We start from the raw sequence: 23,973 nt of genomic DNA on the forward strand, positions 1-23,973 counted from the left end.
TTGCCACGAAATTTCGTTTCATTTGAGAACAACAACAACTTTGCCACCAGGGCTTTTTGCTTGTCAGAAGTGATGACGAATGATATAAAAGCAGTCAGCCCCGATTATATTTGTTTTATAAGTCTCGAATAATATTTAACTGTCATGCATAAGCCGGCCTTCCCCGATTATGTGCGTTCTAAATAAGTGAGAAATAATATAAAAATATCGTATATAAGCCGGTCGGCCCCGATTACGTTCGTTCTTGCCGAATAATATTTGACTGTCATACATAAGTCGGCCTGCCCCGATTATGTTCTTTCTATAATAAGTGAGAAATAATATTAGACTGTCGCATATAAATTGGCCTGCCCTTATTATGTTCCTTTTATAAAGGGGGATTTTCACGAAGCGAATTGAACAGCGAATTCGCTTTTTAATTTTCCCGACAAAATAAATTAGGCGCCAAATTCATTGTTTACATTGGTTAACCGCGTTCTGATTAGTCAAAAACTAGCAGCGAAACCTTTAGCCGCGAAAAAGTAGGAACTGTTTCTACTTTTCAGTGAGGCGAATATTTTGATGCAAAATCAAAATAAACAGAACTGCACATGCTCAGATACAATTCACCGTCGAATTCGCCGTTCAATTCGATTCGTGAAAATCCCCCTTAAGTGCCAAATAATATTTTTTGAGTAATAAACCGGCCCGTCCTGATTATGCTGTCCTGATTATGTATTTTCTGCCCTGTTCCTAACCGGGGCAAGCTGCCGTAATTAATCAGGGCAGCGTGTATTATCCGGGCAGAACATAAACACTGCAAAAGAAAACTCAAACAAACGAGGAAGGAAAAGGTCAAAACAAAACATGGATGCTACAAACAAAGAAATGAAGTCGATTGAGTAAGCTATTTTGGTAGCCTCCCTCCAACATACTCAGATATAGTTAACATATAGTATAATATATAGTATAAATAAAAATGAATTAATATTTCTAGGCTTTATATATTTACTGGATACTCGTAACTGTAGATTGTTGGTAAAAATATATTATTATCTATCTAGCTTGCACAGGATAGTTAGCCAATATAGAATAATTATATGGAACATATATTATGATTAGCTGCTTGCAGCTAATTAGCTGCATATACTGGTAGCTAGCAATTCCACACACCAAAAAATCAACGATAAATGGTTAAAGAGTTATTACTGTTTACATTACAACCAATAAAGGCATATTTTGGGTGGATTTTAGGTGGATTATGTGGTAAACAAGTCAATTTTCTGTGTAAAAACTAATTTTTTAGTTAATCTAGATCATTTTGTTTAAATTTCAAGGAAAATTAATTATTTCATAAACCATATAGCTATACATTCTGCAGTGTTTTGTTGTCAGACTCATGTCTTTGCACCCTTAAGTCCTCTATTCAATAAACTTGGTATTCTAAAATTCTGTGACTTGGTTTATGTGATATTTCTTCACAATTTCTTCTTGATACTTTCAATATTGACTATTTGAATATATTGAATTGTTGTTATTTTGTTATCTTACTAAAAGATACAGTAGTGACACTAGTAAAAATCTTATATAATAATAATACAAGGTGTATGTGACGGTCATAGTGGATATCGTCATTGATGTCGCCGAAAAACTATGTCCAATTTTTTAATCTATTTGACGTAATGGCGCGATGTCAATAACATTAATTTAACGTCAATATCTTATATTAAATTAATGAAGCCGTTACAATGCATTTAAAACTTCGAGGCCAAATAAATGGGAAACAAGGTGGTAACGTTAATGATTTTTCACCGCGTGGGTAACTAGGGACCACGTGGGACCAGTTTGGGTAAGTTTTCCAAACCTGGGAATCCTTTTTGAAATAGACGGATTGATTACATTAAAAACCTCTGAACCCCAATATCTCTGCAACCGTTTGTCAAAGATACCTGATGCTATACATCTTTTTTTCAGCATTTTAGCATTTTTGTATACTTGTTGATGAAGGCAACAGGTATACAAATTTATAAAAAAATATTTTGTGTGTTTTAAGGGAGATATTTTCAAAATTTTTAAACCCTTATATTTCCTTAGCCATTTGTTGAAAACATTTGATCCTATACATTATTTTGATTAGCGTTTCAACCTCTACACATTACAAGCAACATAACTGAATTTTGCCAAATTTCTATATGTATATGCACTACTGATGTCAGCAAAACATCTATTTTTCATTATCCTTCTGCCTAAGAGGATTTTTCATGGGTTTTATCGACTAGTAATATATAGAGTAATATAATAATATGAAATAATAATAATTTCTTTGTTTTAATTTTTTTGCTTCACTCAAATGTAGTTATTTCTGTTAAATAAATATAATTCAATTCAATAATGTTTAATTAATATTCATAGATAGATGTGCACATGCATATTTTACATGGCTGGCCTCACAAATATTGAGGGATATACCTTATCTATTATTTCCAGGAGGGGCCATGGCTTAGTATTTAATGCTCATTTTAGGCTACGCAGACCCAAATAGGGCCTGCGACAACTCCCTGCAACATCCAACGGCCCACACAGTGTGCCATCTCCCTAATTTCCCTCACATGGCTTGGGTTAACAAGGGAAGGTAACATTCACTCGCCCATTTTGAATTGCCGTCAAGAGGAATCGAGCCCCGGTCCCCCGCACAGAGTACGAGAGCTATAACCACTAATCTATGGCGCCACAAAATTCATTATTGAATATTAAGAAACTACTGCATTGCATTTCCTTTTTTGTGTTTACAACATAATCCATCATTTTTGTTATGACTTTTCTTCATGATTTTATAAAAAGTAAAAACATACAAGAGTAGGGAAGGATAGCTACTTTTGAACTGGCATTCCTCACTGGATTGTGTGATAACTAAATGAAACTAATAGGAAAACTTTGCAAAGAGATATCTGAAGTGCATGTTCATGTGTAGAAAGTAAAAAAAAAATCACTGGGGAAAAAATTTAGACATATAAGAAGTGAATACACGAGAATAAGTCTCACAAATACTAATCAAAGCTTGTTTTCCGGTCGTTTTTTGGACTCAGCAGTTTTTCTCTAGCCTAAATACAAAATTTCAACTTGATCTCAACCAATTTATATTTTGTTATGAAAAAAAAAATTGTTGCATGCCAATCAAAATGCTATATTTGATCGTTATTTACTGGAACAGCCACAGCAATTGAGACATAGAGAAAAAGCAGAGGAGTTGAGAAAAACAACAAAAATAAACCTGTGAGATATTGCGGTTAACCTTGCAAAAGTTACGGACGGTTGAATTTGAGGTAATTTGGGAAATTTTTACGTGATATCAGGATTTTGCAATGCCAGGAATGGAAATGCTAATACTGTAGCTAGAGGTCTTTTTTGCTTAAATTTCCACAGTTTTCTTCAATATCGATCTTTCTGCTAATAGCCATCTATCTAGTTCCATAGCGTGTTCTTATTCAATAAAAAACTGCACAGTGACTGCACAAGAAAGATATTCATTGTTCAAACTGATACTGGATATTTTCCATATATATAAATACCAACCTTGATGGCTGCAACATCATCAACAAGTATGGTGGCTGTTACAGTATAATTAGCCATATACCGTGTAATTAATTCTTAAAGCTTAGTTCCCACTGTGGTGATAAGTCTCATCGCTCATATGGTTTATCAACCATACTTCATCACCCAATACTTATCACACACACATTTCTTTTGATACACATTCATACACATTTCTTTTAATTTTTTGCCTTTTGTTTTAGTGTAGCTAGTTAGCTAAATGCTACCATTTTGACTATAAATAACAGAGATAACAGCCAACAGTGAAGCCCATTGTTGGCTGTTTGTTTATTCATTTTTTGATAGAGGGAAAAGTATGAACCTCATCCCCAGGGCTTTTAATTTTCTCACATCTGGATGGAATCAAATTTCCTGACCGAAACAAAAAGAAAATAATTACTGTATTGTTTTGATAGTAATACAGTCACTCAACTTGTAAGCAATAAAAATAATTTAGGAAACATTTTTATGTCCCTTTGAGAGAACAGGAATCAAGCTGCCTGGCTCAAACTCAATTTTAAAAATGGAATTCTTGCACAAAAACAAAAACTTTTTATTGCTTAAAATAAGGTGGTTACTGACTGCCAAAATTTGACATTAGAACGCTTTATCTGAATCATTTAAAACAGTTTCATATCACTTGTTGGTAAATTGACTTGTGAAAAATGCCATTTTTTTATTTAATTAATATGCCTTTCTTTCTTATTAATGGTAAAGTTAAAATTTTTTTTTTTGGTTATGTTTTTAAGTTAAATACTTCCTATTTTATTACAGACCCCTGATAAAAAGTTTGATGTTATTAAACAAACTTTAAAAAAAAGCTATTCTAACTTTCTTCATTTTGTTTAAAAATTAGCGGGTAGCCAAATCATCATCCTCATCATTCTCGGCTTAGCGTCCGTTTTTCATGCTAGCATGTGTTAGAAGGGGTATATTAATGACCCTCTACTCTTCCAATCTGATCTAGACTGTGTTAGATATAAACTCAACTTCCTCTGTATCAAGTCTGTCCTTATAACCTCCTGCCAAGTCTTTCTCGGTCTGCCTCTGGATTTTGCCTCAGGAACTATCAAGTCTCTACACTTTCTTACCGAATTATCCCTCTCCATTCTTTCCAAGTGCCCCAACCAATTCGATCTTCTTATCTGGATAACATCTTTAATTCTACGGATACTTAACCTGCTTCTTATTTGCTCATCTGAACTCTTTCTGTCTCTTAGACTGGCGTTACACATCCACCTAACCATTCTCATATCATTCCTTTCTAAACGGTCAAGATCTTCCTGCTTCACTGCCCATGTCTCACTACCGTACAACATAACCCTTCTTACACAGGCCTCATACAACCTACCTTTTAACTCAATTGACAAAGGAAGTAACTCTCTGAACTTTTTCCAAGCAGAACCTATCCTGCAAATAACACTTCTTCCAACACCCCATTCACTGCCCAACATATCACCCAAGTAACAGAAGTTCTCAACTATCTCTAACAAGCCACTGTTGTACATCATTGAAGCTGGAGATCTTCATTCTCTATAATCTCACCTTTGCAACGCTTGCATACAAACGGAATGTCAGCTCTTAACCTTCCACCAATACTACTGCACTTCATGTACCCAATGCTTGCAAGTCTGACAAAAAATTGAGTTACTACCAACCCCTTTCCTGCAAACTCCACAAGGCCACTTTCCAACTACAAGGTCACACTTGGCTGCAATGCTACTAATCATGACTTTAGACTTTGCTGTGTTCACCCTCAGCACTTTCTCTTCTAGTCCTTTTTTCCACTTCTCAAACTTTTCAACTAATTCTTTCATCGACTCTGCTATGAGAACCAAATCATCTGCATACAATAACTCCCATGGACAATTCAAAATATTAAATTTCACGAAAAAAATTCAACTTTAGATGTCTGCAAACATACTTCTTGAATTTACTAAAAAAGGAGAAATAATATATTCGGAAACTATGATCAAAATAATATAAATCTTCAATCCATTTTAAAAAATTATAGATGCAAAATTTTAGAAAAGTATTGGTGTTATACTATTGTCAAAATATGTGCACATATTTTTGCATTGAATTTCACGCATTAAATACTTCTGTGCCTTAAGGAGATACAAAGTATAATTAAAGACTATGGCATTTATAAATGGGTTCATATTGTGTTTAAAATGTGTCTGTTAGTAACTGAGAATACATATGTTCTACTATAGATGGCAGTTATTAGATAATGGTGGTCACAGCACCATTTACACTAGCCTTTATTTGTTACAGTAGGCAGACAATTGACAAAGTGACAAGTGGAAAAGTTTTTAAGACTTCGAAATTCCACTTAAAGTGACTGAATAAAAGTAGGGAGCACGATTTAATAAGAACAAAACTTTTTTCAGCATAAGTGGCAAAGGATTAAACAAAATCCCGGAAGATGTATGGGAACAGACTTCTTTGGAGAGCATTATAATTGGATCGGGCAATAACATACAGGTTAGTTTGCTTGTATTAATTATAAACATTAAAGAATAATGCAGTTAAATTAAAATAGATTATAAGTAATTGAATGTTAAAGCAAACCAACAAAAATCTTTTCTATATAAAGTGATAATGTTTTTAATGTTTTTAATTGAATTTAGAACTACCACAGTCTAGATTAGATTGGGAAATGTCATTAATATACTATGTGTCCAACCCATGCTAGTATGGGAAATAGGAGTTAGCAAAGAATGATGACGATGATATGTTCATTTTAAGAGTATTAAACCATTTTTTGAATATTTTAGGCTTCAGAAAAGTACAAGCTGCTTGATACAATCCCTACAATAAAAAAGATAGATGAACAGGTAAAACTCTGTTTTAAAAAGTGTAAAAATAATACTCGTTTTATGAAGTTAAAATTATAATTTTCTCTTAGGACATTAGCACAATGAGACATGGCATTGACAACTTAGTAGAAATATTTACTCGCCGGGTAAGTGCCACAACAATTAATGCAAATGAAATTGAAGTTAGTTTCAGGAGTGATTTCCTCCTTCAGTTTTTCATCTCACAAATTCATAAAATATTTTGCTCACTTTTAAATGTGTTTTGTTGTTGTTGTTGATGTTAAGGACAACATGATTTAAAGATTCCTGTACAAAGTACAAAGGTTTGAACTGATTTTACAGAACTAAAAAGTTTGTTTATTAACAAGCCTTTCGAAAAAATTTTAAAAAAATCTTGATTCTCAAGATGTTTGCATGCTTTTATGTTAATATTTTAAAACTATTCTGTCAAAAGAAAACAAAATGTTGCATATTTTGTTATTTTTCATATTTTTGTCTGTTTTTTTTATTTGCAGCTCGAAGAACTTTTCTTAACAAAAGCTGCCAGTGCCATATATTGCGAAGAGATTAGTGAGGAAGTTAGAATTAAAAAGATGGTAGAACTGGCTAAGGCAAGAGAAGTATTATACTCACTTTTAAAAAAAAGTAACAAATAGGCAAAAAAAAGTTCATTTTCTCTTTTGTGTGACTTGTCAGTCCAATAATTGAACAACGGTTTTTATACTTTCCTTAAAAATATTGATGCATTTGATTTTTTTATTGTTGCTTGTGTATTTAACATACTAATGCTAAGGGATTTTGAGCCAGTATGCAAGGCAGAAAAACAGCTTTTACTAATTTTTTTTAGATTTTTGTATTTAATCTTTTCTTTTGTTTACTATTCTTATATATTTTTTGTCTTTTAGACTACCATCAAAGCAGGACCAGACGCTCTTATGGACTTCAAAGATTACAAGGTAGCTCAATGTTCTTAGAGATTTGTGACACGATTTAAATTTTTTTACATAACACTTCAATGATTGTTTTTTTTCACTAGCTTGAAAAGATGATAAGGGAAAATTATGAAGTTTATGTATCCCAAGCTCTGGAGAAATCAATGAAAATAAAAACAGACAAAGGTGAGTTGTCCCTAAAAAAGTGTTGTTTAATATTTGAAAATACACAGAGAACGACTTCTAGCCAGCAGGCAATCTCATATTTACTGCTAATTTAAATATTATTATTTATAAGTGGGGCAGGTTCAGTGAATGCTCTCCTAATTTCCATATTTTTATGGGGAAAAAGTTACTTGCAAGTAAGAATCTTTACATATTTCTCATATTGGGAATGTTGTGAAAGAAAATTTTATAAAGTATACATTTTCTGAAAGCCAGGCCTTGCCATGAGCAAATAACCTCCCAAGCAATTAATTGCTCGCATCAGAGTGTCCACGCGAGCATTTTTGCTCGTCATATTTTTCGCTAAAAAACTTTACATCTAGTCTCTAAGGGCATCTTTTTCAGGAGAGGCATGTGACTTGGCACACACCTAAATTGTTTCAGTCGTCTGATTAAAACGTCCGATATATTTTCGTCTTTTAGATCTCAGAATTATTGAATAGTCTTGGTCCTTTAAATCAACGAGCAAGCCTATTCATAGCCAACCTGACCATCCTAGCTATAAAAAGATATCCTAGATATAAAAAACTCAATGTAATACATAACAGTTTGGCCGAATCTCATGTCGGGTCAATGTAAAGGCTGCCTAAACAGTGTCTCGATTTTTCTTCTTTATATTGAAAATATTTTTTCCTGCTTCTCTGTTGTACTTTTTTACCTTAAGCTGTAATAATATCTTTTTAATAAAAAATAACGATTTTGTGTGTTCCATTATCCTTAAAATTTAATAAAATCTAAAGTTTTTTCCCTATGCTATACAGAGTCTGAAGTCAAACTTGCCCCACTTGTGGAAGTTGCTATCAAGAAAAACCATAATGACTTCAGAATATTTTATGAGTGTTTGGAAAAAGAATACTATAAAAAGATCCATATCCATTTATTCTACTAGAGTAGTTACATCTTAATTGACTTGTAAAATGTTCTGTAAAGAATTTTTAGTTTTGTATGAGTGATGTTTTTGCAGCCAACAACTTCTAAATTTAATTCTTAAAACTGTGGGATGACCTGTTATTCTTTTAGTTCAACTCCAGTTATCACCTACTTTAAAAAATGTATGTGTAAAAAGTCTTATTGCTTTAGGCAACTGATATAATGTATCAATGTGTCAAGAGAAAATCTAAAAGCTATTTTACAATACTTGTTTCGAGGATAAAAAGGTTCTTGTACGTGGTTCCATAAATTTCCAACACATATTTATATTTATGGTTGTGTACTTTGTGCAAAGATTTTAACTGAAATCAATTGCAAACTAAAATTTATGTACACCCGAATAAAAGTATAAATGCATGTAATACAAATGCAATTATAAGCAAGAGAGCCTAAATTTTTCCCACATAGTATTTTTTGTGATTTCTATTTTAGAAAATTATGCTCCACCATCAAAAAAGTCAAAAAAAGGTACAAAAGGAAAAGGCAAAACCTCAAAAAATACTGGCAACCAATCTAAATTAACATTGTCATATTTACTTCAAACTCATTCTAAAAATAATGATCCAAAAGACACGAAAACAAAAGTTTGGATGTGTGAGTTTGAGCCTAATGCTGAACAACCCGGCAAAACAACGAATATAGTTGCAACATGTGGGGGAGATTCCATTTGCTTTATTGACTGTGATACTGGTATGGCTATCAAGAAATACAAAGAAATAGGAGAGGAGTTTTATTGCATATGTTGGACTGTTATACGTTTTAAGAATGAACTTACTGGTTTCGATCGTAAAGTTTCAATGCTAGCTGCTGCTGGTGTTAAAGGCGATATAAAACTTATTGATACATTTAATTTGGTGTGTTTTAAAAGTGTTTCGCATCATAAAAAGCCGGTGGATGCATTACTGTTTCATCCGGTTGAACAAAACTGGATGTTTAGTAAGTATTTTCTAAACGGTTTCTCAGTTTTGTACTTTTCAAGTTTTTCTGTAATTAAAAATTGTATCAACAAAAACAATTATAAATTAACTTATGAACAGAAAAATGTTCTGACAATATCTAGTTGGAAATTTAAACTCTAAGTGATTAGTATAGAATTAAAAAATATGTTTAAGTAAAAGCAAAAATGCCAATTGGCATTGTTTTGTAGAGAATTTAGACATGATTTAAAAAAAAGACAAATTTTGTCATCTGCGAGACAAACATAACTAAAAAAGAACTTTCAAAAAAAGAAAATTTAATCAATTTATTGTTCCCATTAAGTCTGTAAAAAGATAATTGTTTTAATTGCTGTGATCTGATTGGTTGACTTTGATCCTCAAATTACATCCTTTGGTTCGTGATATTTTCAAAGTTAGATGAAAGTGAATTGAATTAAGTCAAACATTTTATCAAACAAAATATATGGTGCCAGTTAAATGCACAAGGTGAAACTAGCAAAACGTTTACATTGTTGAATAGAAATATCACAGAATTTCTATAGTACTGAACGTCACCAATCATAAACACAAAGTAAACTGGCAAAAGGTACACCAAACTTAAATGTTTTTATATTGTCTCATTACAGGTGGATCTGAAGATAAAACAATTGTCCTCTGGGATTTGGGAATACCTTTCTCAACAGACAACAGAGCAGCAAAGTATGTAATAAATGGCAATCATCCTATTTTAAGATTTCTTACTCAAACAACCTGCATGTACAGGATTAACATTCTAAAAGATCAAAAAATAGATCTACCAAGATTCATTTGAACATTTTTTTAAATATTTATAGAAAATTGTTGACGTTACGAGCCAGCTCGTCGGGTACAGTACGTCAAATTGCCATTCTTCCTCATGGAAAAGTCATGTTGGGTGCGTGCGATGATGGGTTGCATGCATGGAATGTGGAAAATATATCAAATGGCGTGAGGTAAAGATGAATACTTATTTACATTTTACCAACACAAACCTTTTCCTGCAAAGAAAATTTGACATGGATTCTAATAGGTGTGGTTCAAGCTTGTGAGAAAAATATACAACAAGAAAGATTTAGCATTGTTTTAGAGCATTGCTGAAATAAATAGCATCTTGGGGACAACCTTTTCTCTTTTTTTATCACATAGTAAAAGTTGTGATATTGTGAATGAATGAATGAATGAATAAATGAAATGGGTAAGCGAGCGAGTGAGTGAATAAATGAATGAAATGGGTGAATGAGTGAGTATATTTTTTCGCAAAGATTACTTTTCTCGAATCCTAAGGATTTTAAGGATTGGACTTAATTTCGCAAGAATTAACAAAAATTGTGAAATACTCAAAAATTAAAATTGCAAATAATATTTCTCTCCTCTTGTTTAGGAACCCAACGTATAAATTTCACTTTACAAAAAACCAACTTCAACCATTGGACTCTGCGAATTGTTTGACCAATGATTTGTTAGGTGAGTAATTATGCTAATTAATGCATGACGTCATGTATTTGATATAAATGGAGTCCTGTTTAAAGTGCTTATCAAGGTATGTGGTGATGTTTTCACCTATTCATATTTACATGAATATTAATGCTTAGTTATCCTGTTTATCATTCATACTAGCAATTGTTTCTGAGCATGTAACTTATGATGTCATGATTCCGCATAATTAGCTAAACTTTTAAGACTCGCAAACCAAAAAAGACTTTTCGAAAAAATAAAAAGATTTCTAGACTCCTTTTAAGCTTTCATATGAAATCAATTTATTTGTTCGTGGTAGGTAAGCTTTAAGTTGCACAAGAAAATGATTGTTTACAATTTGCCAAGATTTTTTACTCTAAACTATTCACATCGAAGAGTAATCTTTTCATTTCTTTATTGTACACGACTCACAATCTTAAAGCAGCAAAAAACAGTTGATCAAAACTTTTAATTTCCACAGCACTAAATTAGTGGTCGTATTGCTACATATATTTCACCAGTGATATGACAAATATGTTTTTTTAATATAGCTGTCAAGCGGGTGGAAGAAGGACTCATACACATTTTTCATTCCTCTTCGGAATTTCTAGAGGTAAGTTATAAAACCATGTTTATATAAATAAAAAAATTAGTGAGGAAGACAGTCTAAGATATATTACCTTACCTTATCTATTTTAATTTCCACATAGTATTTTTCAGAGAATATAATTGCTGAGTTCAGTTGCATTACATTGAGTGCTTTCTGCAAACGAAAGAAAAAGAAATTTTGCTTGTCGAAATCGATATTTTGCATATTTCTCTTCTCTGCACTCTTTTTTAAATATTTTAAGGCATTTTAATGTGTGTTTTTCAGGCTGTTTAGAACATATTCAAAATTTATTTTGCGATTTTTTTATGCCTTCATTAACATTTTGGATTTCTTTTAAACATATTAAGCCTTTTGCAAGTCTTTTTAGGTCGTCACAAGTAAAAAATAGTGTCTCCGTGTTAACCCTTTCTTGTTTTTTCATTTCATTATTAAGTCTTCTCATGGTAGTATTACACGTGTTCTATTTACAAGAGTAAACAGAAACAGAAAATTTGATATTCATAAAAAAACTTTTCTTTTGCAACAACTTAAAATTTTATTAATTTCATCTGACGTTACTTATCAATGTTATTAATAAAGAAAACAGAACTTAAATATGAATGGATTAGGATTTAAGATGTGTAAGGTGTAATTTCATACTTTTTTCTTTTAGAACGATTTCAGTATTATATATTCTCTAACATGGAGGCTGACAGAAACTCCTTTCTTGAAATTTAATTTTAATCCAGGTATGTTGCAAAATTACATTCAATGTTAACTTTCTTTTAAGTCTCCAATAGTAGGGGGTAGGGTGGAATAGTAGGGGAAGGGGGTTGGAAATATTAATAGTGGTGGGGTCCGAAATATTGATAATAGGCCGGATAATAGGGGGGTACTTGTTTGAAAACTTAAAATCAGTAAAAACAAATTTCAATGGTTCAAACATAACATAATATTAGTATCCAGCAAGTACATCGATTTGCTACTTAATATCAGAAAAACAAAATTAATAATAGGTCCACAATTTTCACAAATATTAGGTTTTCAGAATTATAGTAGGGAGGGTTGAATAAGAATGTCCTGGCTGAAAAACTTTCTAACAATTATTAGTGCAAGTGAAGACTCGAGAGTGAATAGAACCCCGATGGTTAAATTTGAGTTGTTTGTAAACTTAAAAAAATCAGAAAAGTTTCAACCTGATTTGAAAAAAAACCCAGAAAGTTTTCTATTTAACTTACATATTATTGTTATAAGTACACAGTAAAAAAAATAATGGTTAAAAAAACATTTACCAGTGTGTTTTGTTACAATAAGTTACAATATAATAAAATGTATGTAGACAAACTTTGCTATTTTTTTAGACACGAGTACACTTACAGCTGGTGATGATGAAGGAACTATCTGGATGTACTATTTAGATGAATTGATAGCTGCATCAAATGCGAAAAAAAATATAAACGGATTTTCTTTGCCTTCAGCTGAGGTAAACTACTCTTGTGTTATTAAGTTTTTATTTGGAGGACTTTGCCAGTTCAGATAATACAAATCGGTGCCCCGTGAATAAATACACGGGCTCTTCCGTCCTTTATATACCGTGTCTCGCTACTTGCGGTACCATTTTTCACAGAGAAAGATAGACGACTACTATTATTGTAGAGAGAGCACCGATATTTAATTCTAAATCAATTTTTTGTGTAGCTGAGTTGATCTGATGAAGAATAGATAACACTTTTAATACAGTAAAAATAGCGCTTATAACTCTTTTCATATATAGCGCGATGTTTTTGTAGTAAAAATACCCAGGTGCGCTGATTGAGCGCACCTTGGTATTTTATTTTGTATCACTGGCACAGATTTGAATTTTCTTTAGTAATACTTTTACCTTTTTACCTTTCTGCAGGGTACACCTCTTTTTTTCTGCGAAAAGGGGAGAATATTTGTAGCTGTTGTCATCATGGAACCCCTCGCATTTTTGAATTGTATTATTTGCTTATTTCCACCGCTATCATTCCAAATGTGTATTCAAACTATTTTGTTTCATTGGATCAACACTATGATTCACGAAATATATTGTTGACAAGCTTACTATAATGGTGTCAAACATGTAGGAAAAACATGCCCATCCCTGATTTCTTGATTTTGTCATGACAGTTTAAAATCCCATCCTCTGATTGACGATATCTGTCCAATTAAGTTAAGCCATACAATTTAAAGTATTCCCTTTCTTGAACCTATTTTACAGTTTGAAATACTTTGTCGTTATTTTAAACAAACTGCGATTTGAATTAGATATTACGTCCATTCATGGTAACAGCATTTAGATAACAGATTCTTTGATTCGTAATGTTAACTAAATTACCGGACAAATCGAATTCAAATCCACGTCCCTCAAACTTCTTGGTTTCTAGCTTTTCTAGTTACAATATCGCTCCACCATCTGTTCTTGAGACGAATCGTCAATTCGACATTACTCTCGTAGATCAACTCTGTTCTTTACTACGCCGAATCAGCATGTGTGTGATGATCAATATCTATTCCAAATATTATCACAAATCAATGCATAATCTTTGAAAAACAATATTTTGCCGAAAACATTTTCTGGATAGGTAATACATTAGGATCTCTTTTTTACTGCTATACGGAGTGTTTTTCAGTGAGATTTATTTGTACTGCTCATTTGCTCTAAATTTATGCACTCAAAACTGCTCATTGGAACTTCAAATAGTTGTTATTTCATGTTACTGCTCGCAAATTGCGGCTTCTGGGCTTCGTGAGGACCGGGTTTTGTTAGAAAATAAGTTTTTATGACGTGGTTGTAAATTTCGCACATAGACTGATTGTTTTTGGGGTTCTTGCATATCTGCTTCACAATACGGACAAAGCAAATTTATGTAGATTTTATCTTTATCAAGTAGTTCTGAATTCTTTCATTTTCTGATTGGTGTATGTTAACAAACGTCATTCCATGTAATGATGGATTTAGTTTTTTGGTGACAAATTAATTTCAATTTTTCAACGCATTTACTTCAAAATGGGAGCTACAGTCACACGCTGTGTCCATAATACTCGTGAATATCCTATTCACTTTGTGTTTTTTTTGCTGGTTTCTAAAATATTCAAGTTAATGAGGAATTTTTGTAACTAGAGATTGGTAATGTCATAAGAGGCATAAAGTGCTCTGAATAACATTGTTTTTGATCTAGCTAGTGGGTAAGATGATAGAGCGTCGAGTTGTGACAGTGATTGTGCATGCGATTTGACGTGGCGGTAACAGCTGGGATGTCAACAACGACCTTGTCATCAGGATCATAGAGATGGTCCTTGGTTAGTCAGAGTTTAATCTAACTACCCAGAGATCTTTCTGCGGTTCGCTTCTCTGAAAACATTGTTGCATGGTTCTTTTTGCATTAGGTTTTCTAGCTGATGTGAAGGGTTTCCTCTGTTATCACTGTTGAAGTGATATACGAGTTAACGTTTAGTTAGATACAAAATGCGTATGCTGTTTCTAGAGTCAGAATATTCAGCGCAATTCGTGTACAGATAGGGAACGATGCAAATTAACAATGAATTTTTAAAAACAACATGGTAAAAGGGAGCGTAAGCCAACATTAGGGAGTATAGTGAGGGGAGAGAGTTAAGTAGATTTCCACTCAAAAACGAATTGGAACGGGAATCTCGGGAATCCTTTCCCATTAAAATTGAAAGTTTATTATTTCAACTTTTCTTGCGGACAGAAACGGAAAAAGTAAAAAAAATCAAGAATAATTAGCGGGTAGCCAATCAAATTTTTAGTATTTTTGTTGGTCCGTTTCGTTTTGCTTCAAAATCTACCTTTAGAAGTCAATATTGATGCTATTTTTAATATTTTTATTTCTGTTCTTAGCGCTTAAAATGCGACAACAAACTTGCAAAAATCTTTAATCACGTGACCACCTCAAGTGATAATAGCCACGTGGTTGGAGTTAGCGACAATAATGTTGTGGCGATCTGGAAGAAGTAACTGGAGAGGGAAAAATTGTAAATTCTGTAAAGCCATTTACTTTTATTTTATATTTTAACAAATAATTTATTATTCTTTATGTTACTGTCCCATTTTGTTTTCGCAAAAATATTTTGTTGCAATCGAATTTGTTGATCTCGACGCCTGATTCGAATAACGACATTAGACATTGTATTTACGTATTTTGTTGCAAATTCTGTTTTGAAAACTTCGGTTTTCATCCCTCCAATGTAGTGAGGGAAACGTTTGAATTTTTGTTAACTTGTTGACATAATTTCTTGACACGCTCCTCCCTCCTTACGCTTTTTCAATTTCTTGACACCCCCTCCACTCTTCCGAATTTGGTCAATTTCCTGACACCCTCCTCCCCTCTTGCGAATGTGTTCTCAAGATAGAGGTCCATTACAAATATCATTTCTCACGCAAACTCCCCGTTTAAGTAACGCTTTTATTTTTCATCAGAATTATTTGAAGAACGTTGAACATTTTTTATTTCATTTTTAGGATAGATTTTTTATCCTTTGTACATTTTTTTTATTTTGATAAAAACAAAAATTGTTTAGTATTATTGAGTTGTTTTTTGTGGCAGCCACCTCGGCTCTTGTTCTCTAAAATTGTCGGAAAGCTTAGTTTTCATAAGAAAGTTTAGCAGTCTGAGAACGAGGTTGTTATTCAGTTGAGAGATGGCGATATATTTTTTAAATTTAAGTTTTTTCAAATGGTGAGCAGTAAGTTGTGAAAAAGTCATTTTGTGAATTACTTTCCAAATGGCATACATAGAGACGCAAAAAAGGAAAACCAAAGGATTTAATTCCGCTCCTTTGGGAAAAAAAACGTGACAATTTCTCTCCCGAGTAATTTATCTAGCAACACGTTATCGACACGGCTGTGTGTTTGAAATAAAGCTTAGGATGAGTTGGCGCTGCTCTGAAACGACCTAGTGTGTTCGGAAAAATAAGCCCGGAGTGTTGTTACCACGACAACCACATGTGTGCTGTATCAGACGATGTTTTTCAAAAAGTCCTACAGATTAGTCTGCATTAAATATTTAAAAAAAGATAGATCTTTTTTTAGGTTTTAATTTAAAGGTGATAAAAGCAAGCCATCTTACTGAGTGAATAGACATTCATCGAAATGAGTTCGAACAATATATATCACGCTTCTCTTTACCTAAGCAACAAAATTAAAATTTCAATATTTTGAGAATACTGTGTACTTGCATCTAATACTTGGTCGTTCTTCTCCTAATAGTATTTTTGAAGCAACAAAGCGGAGGTAAACGGTGAATAGAGACTTTATGGAAACATCAAAATAAACAATGTCTCGAGGGAAAAAATTTCAACTGAATTTTAATTTGCCAAACCAAAGTAAAAAGGATTTTTTGCAAGGATTTTTCGTAAAAACTTAAATTTCGCAAATTTTAGTCTATTTCGCAAAAAAAAATTTCCGCCAGAATTTTTTCTTGTTAGGTATCTTAGAAGACGCAGCAGTAAGTGTGTATGTACTGGGCTAGCGAGTGAAGGTTAAGATTACTTTTAATTTTTTGTGTTCATTGTTGGGCCGCATGGAGACGTTGAAAACTAGCGGTTTTTACACATTAATTGTTTACAAGTTTACATTATCAATTATGTATTTTTATTGAATCATCGAAACTTACATTTGCGCATGCGCGCACTATAAAGGAAGTAATGTAAAAAATTTTGAAAAAATTTTGAAACGAACTTCGAAGTTTTAAATTCGTGAAAGAAAAGTCGATTTTAATTCTCAAGTCTATTTTATTTAGTGATGGACATAACTTCGTGTGTAACATTGAAAAAAGGGGAAATGATATATTGACCGTTTAGCAATGAAGTTATGGCCATCCAGTGGATGCTTTACTAGCTATGGCGGAATGTCCTGGTATAACTGACGATCCAACTAAGGTCTATTACAAAGAAGCTATTCTTAAGAAGGAGGGGAAAAACTGGACAGAATATTACGCAGTTTTAACTCGTGATTCGTTGGTATTTAATCGAAAGGACGAAAAAACCGGAAAAATTATTCCAAACAACATCACCATGATAGAGATTAATTTAAAAACCGTGGTTGCACTTGCTGAGAAAAACTGTTATCGTTTTCCTTTCTGGGTCCAGACTGGCAAAGTTAAGTATCATTTCAAGTGTGAAACTAAGCTGCAACGGTATAAATGGATGTATGCCATCAGGTTGTGTTCAGCAGGTAAGCCTCCAGACACAATTCCCAATTTTATAGCTACGAGGAATCCAGCAGACAGACAAAGAACTCGTTCCCTGTCTGCAAATAGTAAATTACAACCAAGAAAGTCTAGCTCAAATGTTTCATTAAGAAATTCGTCTAGCAAAACGTCGAAAGAGACTAGAGCTTCTGTTAGAAAAAGAACAATTTCTCATAATGGTGCCATACCAACATCTAATGTCAACGCACAAACTGAACTTGATAATCCAAATGGAAGTGTACCCGTACCAGATGCCGGGCGCAAACACAAAGAGAATAGAAATGGCAAAGTTACTACTGACTTATCCAGCAAAAGTGAAGATGTAAATAGAGGAAAGGAAAAATCGGTAAAATGGGATTTACGGAGTGTTATAAGTTACGTTAATAAGACTATGACTTCAGATGCTGGACCTAATAAAAATAAACCGCGCAAGGAAATTGACTTGCGAAAAACTGTTTTGGAAAACACGTATATTTTAAAAATAGAACATAAGCATAAATCCGCTTCTTTGGAAGATTTGAAGTCTCCCGACCAAGTAAAAACAAACCCTATACCACGGAGAACTAATAAAAGTACTGTGATGAAAAAGACTTGCGGGGTAGATGAATGGGTGGTTCAACAGTATGACCATGAATTGGTTGATTACTCCTACGTTGAGCTGGAAAACTTGTCTAAAGTTCCAAAAGAACACGATGAATTGGACGGTTACCCAATACCTTCGAAGTCTTCTTCGGTTATTCGCTATCGAAACGATGGCGACATTGAATCTTTCCGAGAAAGTAACGATGAAGAGATGTTTGCCGGAGTAATGACGACGGATAGATTTGGAAACCCACAAGCTAGCTCTCCCGATATTCCACCATATAGCATATCAAGAAAAGCTTCAGTTATGAAGCCACCACCACATCGAGCACAAAGTTGGACCTCGCTTCATCTCATAAGAAGCCCACAAAGTGCACCCCCAAGGAGAGAACATTCAGCTCCTCCGTTGAGGTTTTCTCGTTATAATGAAAAAGATATAGAAAATTTTGCTAAAGTTGAGAAAAAGGATAGAACTTAACAGAAAGAAAAAACTTAACAAAAATTTGCAAATAAATGGTCAATATCATAAACATTGATCATTAAAAAAAAACATCGTGTATTTTTGTAACAGATTCATATAAAATTGTAGAGAATCAATGTGGTCATTAACTTTACAATATTCCCCATCAATCAATTCAAACACAATGTTGTCTTTCACATTAAAAAAAACCGCCAAACTTTGTCCAAAATAGTTGTATGCTTCCATGAACCCTGGGACCTTCATCTACCAAAAAAAATACGATGATACGATGCGTTACGAAGTAAATATAGTGACCATGTGTCGCATGTACAAATTTTATTTTTGTCCCCAGGGTTTCTAAGGTGTTAGCATCTAATAATGGCATCGACCTTTTCGCTGCTTTCAATTTTTTTAAAAGGGCTAAGTACCCTAAAAATGGAGGAAGCGGTCAGCAGATTTGCGTAGAGGGACAATCATTTGTTTGTTTTCACAACAGTTGCATAGTGATTTAACAGAGTTTTCGTTGGCACACCAAATGCATGCCTATTTCAACAAACATATCAATTTTCCCGCTAAAAAAAGCATAGGTTACTGGGTATAAAGCGCCGGCGGCCTTATTGCATAACTTTTATTCAGCATATAATTGAGTGCTATAACATTTTTCGGACAGGAGTAATTTTTTGTGAATTTTTAAAAGTGCTTGCATGCATGTATGGGTGTTTTAAGATATCATTATTTATCATATATATGTTCGTTACCAGGTGGTTACTAAGGTATTACTAAGGAGATATATGGTCCTACGGATGAAATACAGACCAGATTTGAAGAAAATATCGATCCAGCGAAATGATGTCATTTCTGATCCCATTAACGTCATTATATTGTTTTCCGTACCTCAAACTTCTATAAATGTCACATTCAAAACATGTACCAAGTTTAATGACACATATAGTAATATTTTTGGAACAACAGATCTTTTTACCTTCATTGTTTCACTGCAATAAAAAATCCCGGTGCAGGGTTAAGGCTTTATCCCAAGAGAAAAAATGCTAATTGTCATGAGAACCTGCTATGTAGCTCTTTCGATCATCCGAATAAATTTAATTTTTTTATTTGATGTTGTTAGCCTGAACGCAATATCCTTCCACAATAGAGAAGCAATTTCCGGATAAGCAAAATTCTTTGACTGTCGTTTTATTAGCCTAACCCGACGTAAAGACGAATGTCATCAATACAACCAACGATACAGCATACCGTTTCTTCTTAATATCGCTTAAGATCTCCCAAAATCCTCATTCTGGTACCATATTTATTTTGTTATTCTCGCCGTGGGATTAGCCTTTCAACCTTATGAGAAGAGACGTGGGTACTAGAGAAGTGGAGTTATTTTTTTACAAATGTGAGAATTTGGTTTTAATCGTGAGATTTGGTATTTATTTTTCACTATGACGATTCTTCTAATTTAGTGCGTCCTTTAGTTAGCGCAAATAATATCCTTTTTTGCAACAATTGAACATTTTTGTCCCCTATAATTATTAGTGTTGGTAAGTTTTGGGAGTTTTTCTTTAATTTTTTTTTAATGCGAGAAAAGGCATTGATCAAGATCGAAATTAAAGCAAAAAAAAAAAAAGAAGAGGAGAAAAAAACTAAAAACAAATATTGCATAAATAATTGAAATAAAAAATATTTTTATTTTCCCCCTTTTAATTCAGTGCGGCAATGATCAAATTTTTCCCTAATTATTAGTGCGGACTTGGAATGATGATATAACTCTAATTATTAGTGCAACATTCTCAAAATAATAATTTTTAGCCGTAATAATTGTAATAAATTCGGGAATTATGAATTTTAACCAGTTATTATGCATGAAAACAATAAACTTAGACAAGCTAACTTCACACTGCAAACGCAGTTCCAGTAAAACCGCATTATTTTTATGCTTTCGAAATGCAATTTTTAACGAACCACGTTTATATCATGTACGCAAATTTTCTGATTTGTTAATTTCTCATAATAAAGTAATTTCCGAAACATATACATTCGAATGTTGGTATGTTGTATGCAGCAATCAGAAGGGCGATATTATTTTTTGAAGACATGATGTTTTATTAAGTAGGCGGGAATAATGGAGTAAGTACGGTATACAGTGAAACCTCCTTATAGCGGACATCCTTTATAACGGACACCTATCTACAGCGGACACTTCTCTTGGAAACGCATGAACACACTGTCAAACCATCATAACAAAACCTCCATGTAGCACTTTATGGCAGACACCTTCATATAACGGACATCATTTCAGATCCCGATTGACATTACCTCCTGGAACTGACCTCTCTACAGCGGACAGACTTAAGAATGGGTCATACAAAACAAATTTTTGTAAAGAACTTTTTATATTTACTTAAGACAATGTTTTACATTATTTTTTAATAATTCTTCAATCTTTTGTATGTTTTCTTTCAGCCAGTTTATGGCTTTTTCAGCGCCATAAAAACAAAAATTTTCAGGGATTTTCAGGCCGTATCCATTTCCGCGGTTAACGCGTTTCCCAGTCACTATAATTTCCATAGAGCAATAAGGGAGGGATAGAAACATAAACACGAATTTAGATATATTTATATTTATAGGCACATGACGAACCAGTACAATGAGAATTTGTACGAACCACAGCAACTGCATTTGTGTCCACACCGTTATTACGCCTTAATAATAGCCCGGGAATGTTTTTTTGAAGAATTTTGAGCTAATTTTGGGTGAACCTCTATGGAGTAGACACTTCTCTATAGCGGACACTTTTTTGAGGTCCCGAAGGTGTTCGCTATAAAGGGGTTTCACTGTATATGATTTTTTAGAGGGAGAAAATCAGGCGTTTTCAATTTTAAGTTCAAAGTTCAAAAATATACAATCGCGGCACTTATTGTTAACAGAAACCGGGTCGAGAATAAAAATTCATGTTTTTTCTCACGTTCCGTTATGTTCGAGGCAATGATATCCATTAGTTTGGTTCAATCATTGGTGATCCTGAGTTTCTTATATAAATAAACCCAAGAAAACCAGTTCATCCTCTAGATGAGCTCTGACCCAGATCAGCTTTTTGAAAATGCCTGAATAAAAATTCTTTGTGTTTGAGTAACAAACTTTCGTGTGTGTTTGTGTTGTTGAAATAAACACGTAGAATAGGACTGATGGAAAATGGTTATTAGGTACAGCCACTCTAACTACACAGCAAAAAAGTTAACCATAATTTGACTTTCTTCACCTAAAGTCTGCATTTTTTTGCCTTTCCATCCCTCTTATTTTTTTTGGCACAAGCTCTAGAATCCTGTAAAACGTAAACATTGAAAGTCATCTATAAATTTTGCTTAGGGTGATCATTCATTTATACCATCATAAAAAAATGCATGTTTAGATGAATTGAAAGAACAATGAGAAATAATATTTTGCTTTCTTTCAAGATTATACAAATTTTAATCATTATAATACAATGTTCATGGTCATTCATGTTAGCTACTTATATGCCAAAATCATTTTCTTCACTTCACCAATAGCAAGACCTGGATTCAATCCTTTTGGACATGTTTTAGTGCAATTCATGATTGTGTGGCATTTGTAGATGGAGTATGTATTATCCAGTTGTTCTAAACGCTCCTTTCGGTGTTCATCTCGACTGTCAATCATCCAGCGGTAGGCTTGCATAAGAACTGCTGGTCCAAGATATTTATCACCATGCCACCAGTAGCTGGGGCATGAGGTGCTGCAGCAAGCACATAAGATGCACTCATACAAACCATCTAATTTAGCTCGGTCCTTGATTGACTGAATGTGCTCCCTGCCATCTGGAGATGGTGTATCTCTCTTAAGATATGGCTCAATATATCGATATTGCTCATAAAAATTAGTCATATCAGGAACCAGATCCTTCACAACATACATGTGAGGCAGGGGATAAATTTTAGTTTTCTTGTTAACTTTGTTATCAATTTTGCAAATACATGCCAGTGTATTTGTACCATTTATATTCATTGCACACGAGCCACAAATTCCTTCTCTGCATGATCTTCGCAATGTTAAAGTTGGGTCTTGCTCGTTCTTGATTGCAAGAAGAGCATCAAGAATCATGGGACCACATTTGTCTAAATCCACCTGATAATCTTGAAGGCGTGGCTTATCCCCCGGCTTTTCAGGATCCCAACGGTACACAGAAAATGTTTTCATGCGTGATGCAGCAATAGCAGAAGTCTGGACATTTCTTCTGACAAAAGTTTGCGTATTTTTCAACAGGTTTCTAATTTGAGCTGCCTTCCCGTACGCCGCCATCTTTATTATGAATGTTATATAACTTCCTACCTACTACTATGGAGAACCGATTCCAGCCTGGTTTCTATAGCTATTAAAGCACATTGTTTTTTCCTTTAACAGCCTTTAAAAGCCGAAACAAACGCAAAACAATCAAAAAAGGTCCTATTTCTATAGCTTTTTAAACCTTGCAAGTATTCCATGAATAATCATCATTTGTTCAGAATGAAGCATGTAAGAAGTAAATTGGAGCACTAAGAAGGAGAGTAAGCTGTTGCAGTAGCAGTCGGCTGCCTGATCTGACCCAGCAGGAGTACAGAAGCTACGGCTATGGCAGCAAAATATACTAATTAATTTCCGCTTTTTGCAAAATTTGCTTTAAATAAGCTACTTTCCAGCTGGTTTAGCTAACTAAATATATCTATCTATACATACAGTGTACCATAACTGTGCAGTCTGATTTATTATTACTGGACTACTGGGTTATATTGTCTCACTATAGCTAATATGTCTGCTGATTCTCCTGTGCATGTCAACAAAATAGTTGTGGAATATGGTTCCCTAGTTCCCATATTAGGTCAGCCATTTAATATATTTTCAAAATATGTTAAAGTTTTTGACTTATATTTTGTGGCAACACACAGTTGTCCAGATGAAAAAATACTTCATGGAGCTAGTGTTTTGTACCAATATATTGACAATGATGATGATGGAATACCAGATAATGCAGATGTTTATTCTGAATTAATAAAAATGCAAGCAACAATGATTATGTTCTACGACGAAAAAGAACACAAAAAGTATCGTAAATTTTATTCCAAAAATGAAAAATGTAAAGATATTGAAGTGCAGGACCTACAAGCGTTTGAAACTCGACCAGGGTCTATGATTCCACACAAATTTGATGCTTCACTTGAGGA

General features: G+C 33.4%; 2 protein-coding genes across 4 annotated transcripts; one reads left to right on the forward strand and one right to left on the reverse strand.

Moving 5' to 3' along the window:
* The first annotated feature begins 771 nt into the window (after positions 1–771).
* LOC130624166 (leucine-rich repeat and WD repeat-containing protein 1-like) lies at positions 772–16,044 on the forward strand. 3 transcript variants are annotated; one of them, XM_057439729.1, is made up of 15 exons: positions 772–881; positions 5,964–6,057; positions 6,351–6,410; positions 6,482–6,538; positions 6,908–7,003; positions 7,298–7,348; positions 7,429–7,510; positions 8,912–9,415; positions 10,044–10,116; positions 10,251–10,388; positions 10,817–10,899; positions 11,442–11,503; positions 12,153–12,228; positions 12,841–12,962; positions 13,380–16,044. In XM_057439729.1, the coding sequence occupies exons 1-15, from the start codon at positions 847–849 to the stop codon at positions 13,554–13,556; spliced, it is 1,710 nt and encodes a 569-aa protein (XP_057295712.1). In that variant the 5' UTR covers positions 772–846; the 3' UTR covers positions 13,557–16,044. The 3 variants fall into 3 exon arrangements, with proteins under 3 accessions (XP_057295712.1, XP_057295713.1, XP_057295714.1); XM_057439730.1 differs by having other exon boundaries at positions 15,363–16,044; XM_057439731.1 differs by lacking the exon at positions 772–881 and adding an exon at positions 3,199–3,302.
* A 6,139-nt stretch (positions 16,045–22,183) lies between these two features.
* Positions 22,184–23,093, reverse strand: LOC130624172 (uncharacterized). The gene has a single exon (XM_057439735.1). It carries the CDS (start codon positions 23,072–23,074, stop codon positions 22,265–22,267), a length of 810 nt encoding a protein of 269 aa, XP_057295718.1. The 5' UTR covers positions 23,075–23,093; the 3' UTR covers positions 22,184–22,264.
* Positions 23,094–23,973: the final 880 nt, after the last annotated feature.

Source organism: Hydractinia symbiolongicarpus, chromosome 13, assembly GCF_029227915.1.
Source record: "Hydractinia symbiolongicarpus strain clone_291-10 chromosome 13, HSymV2.1, whole genome shotgun sequence".
Taxonomy (NCBI): Eukaryota; Metazoa; Cnidaria; class Hydrozoa; order Anthoathecata; family Hydractiniidae; genus Hydractinia; species Hydractinia symbiolongicarpus.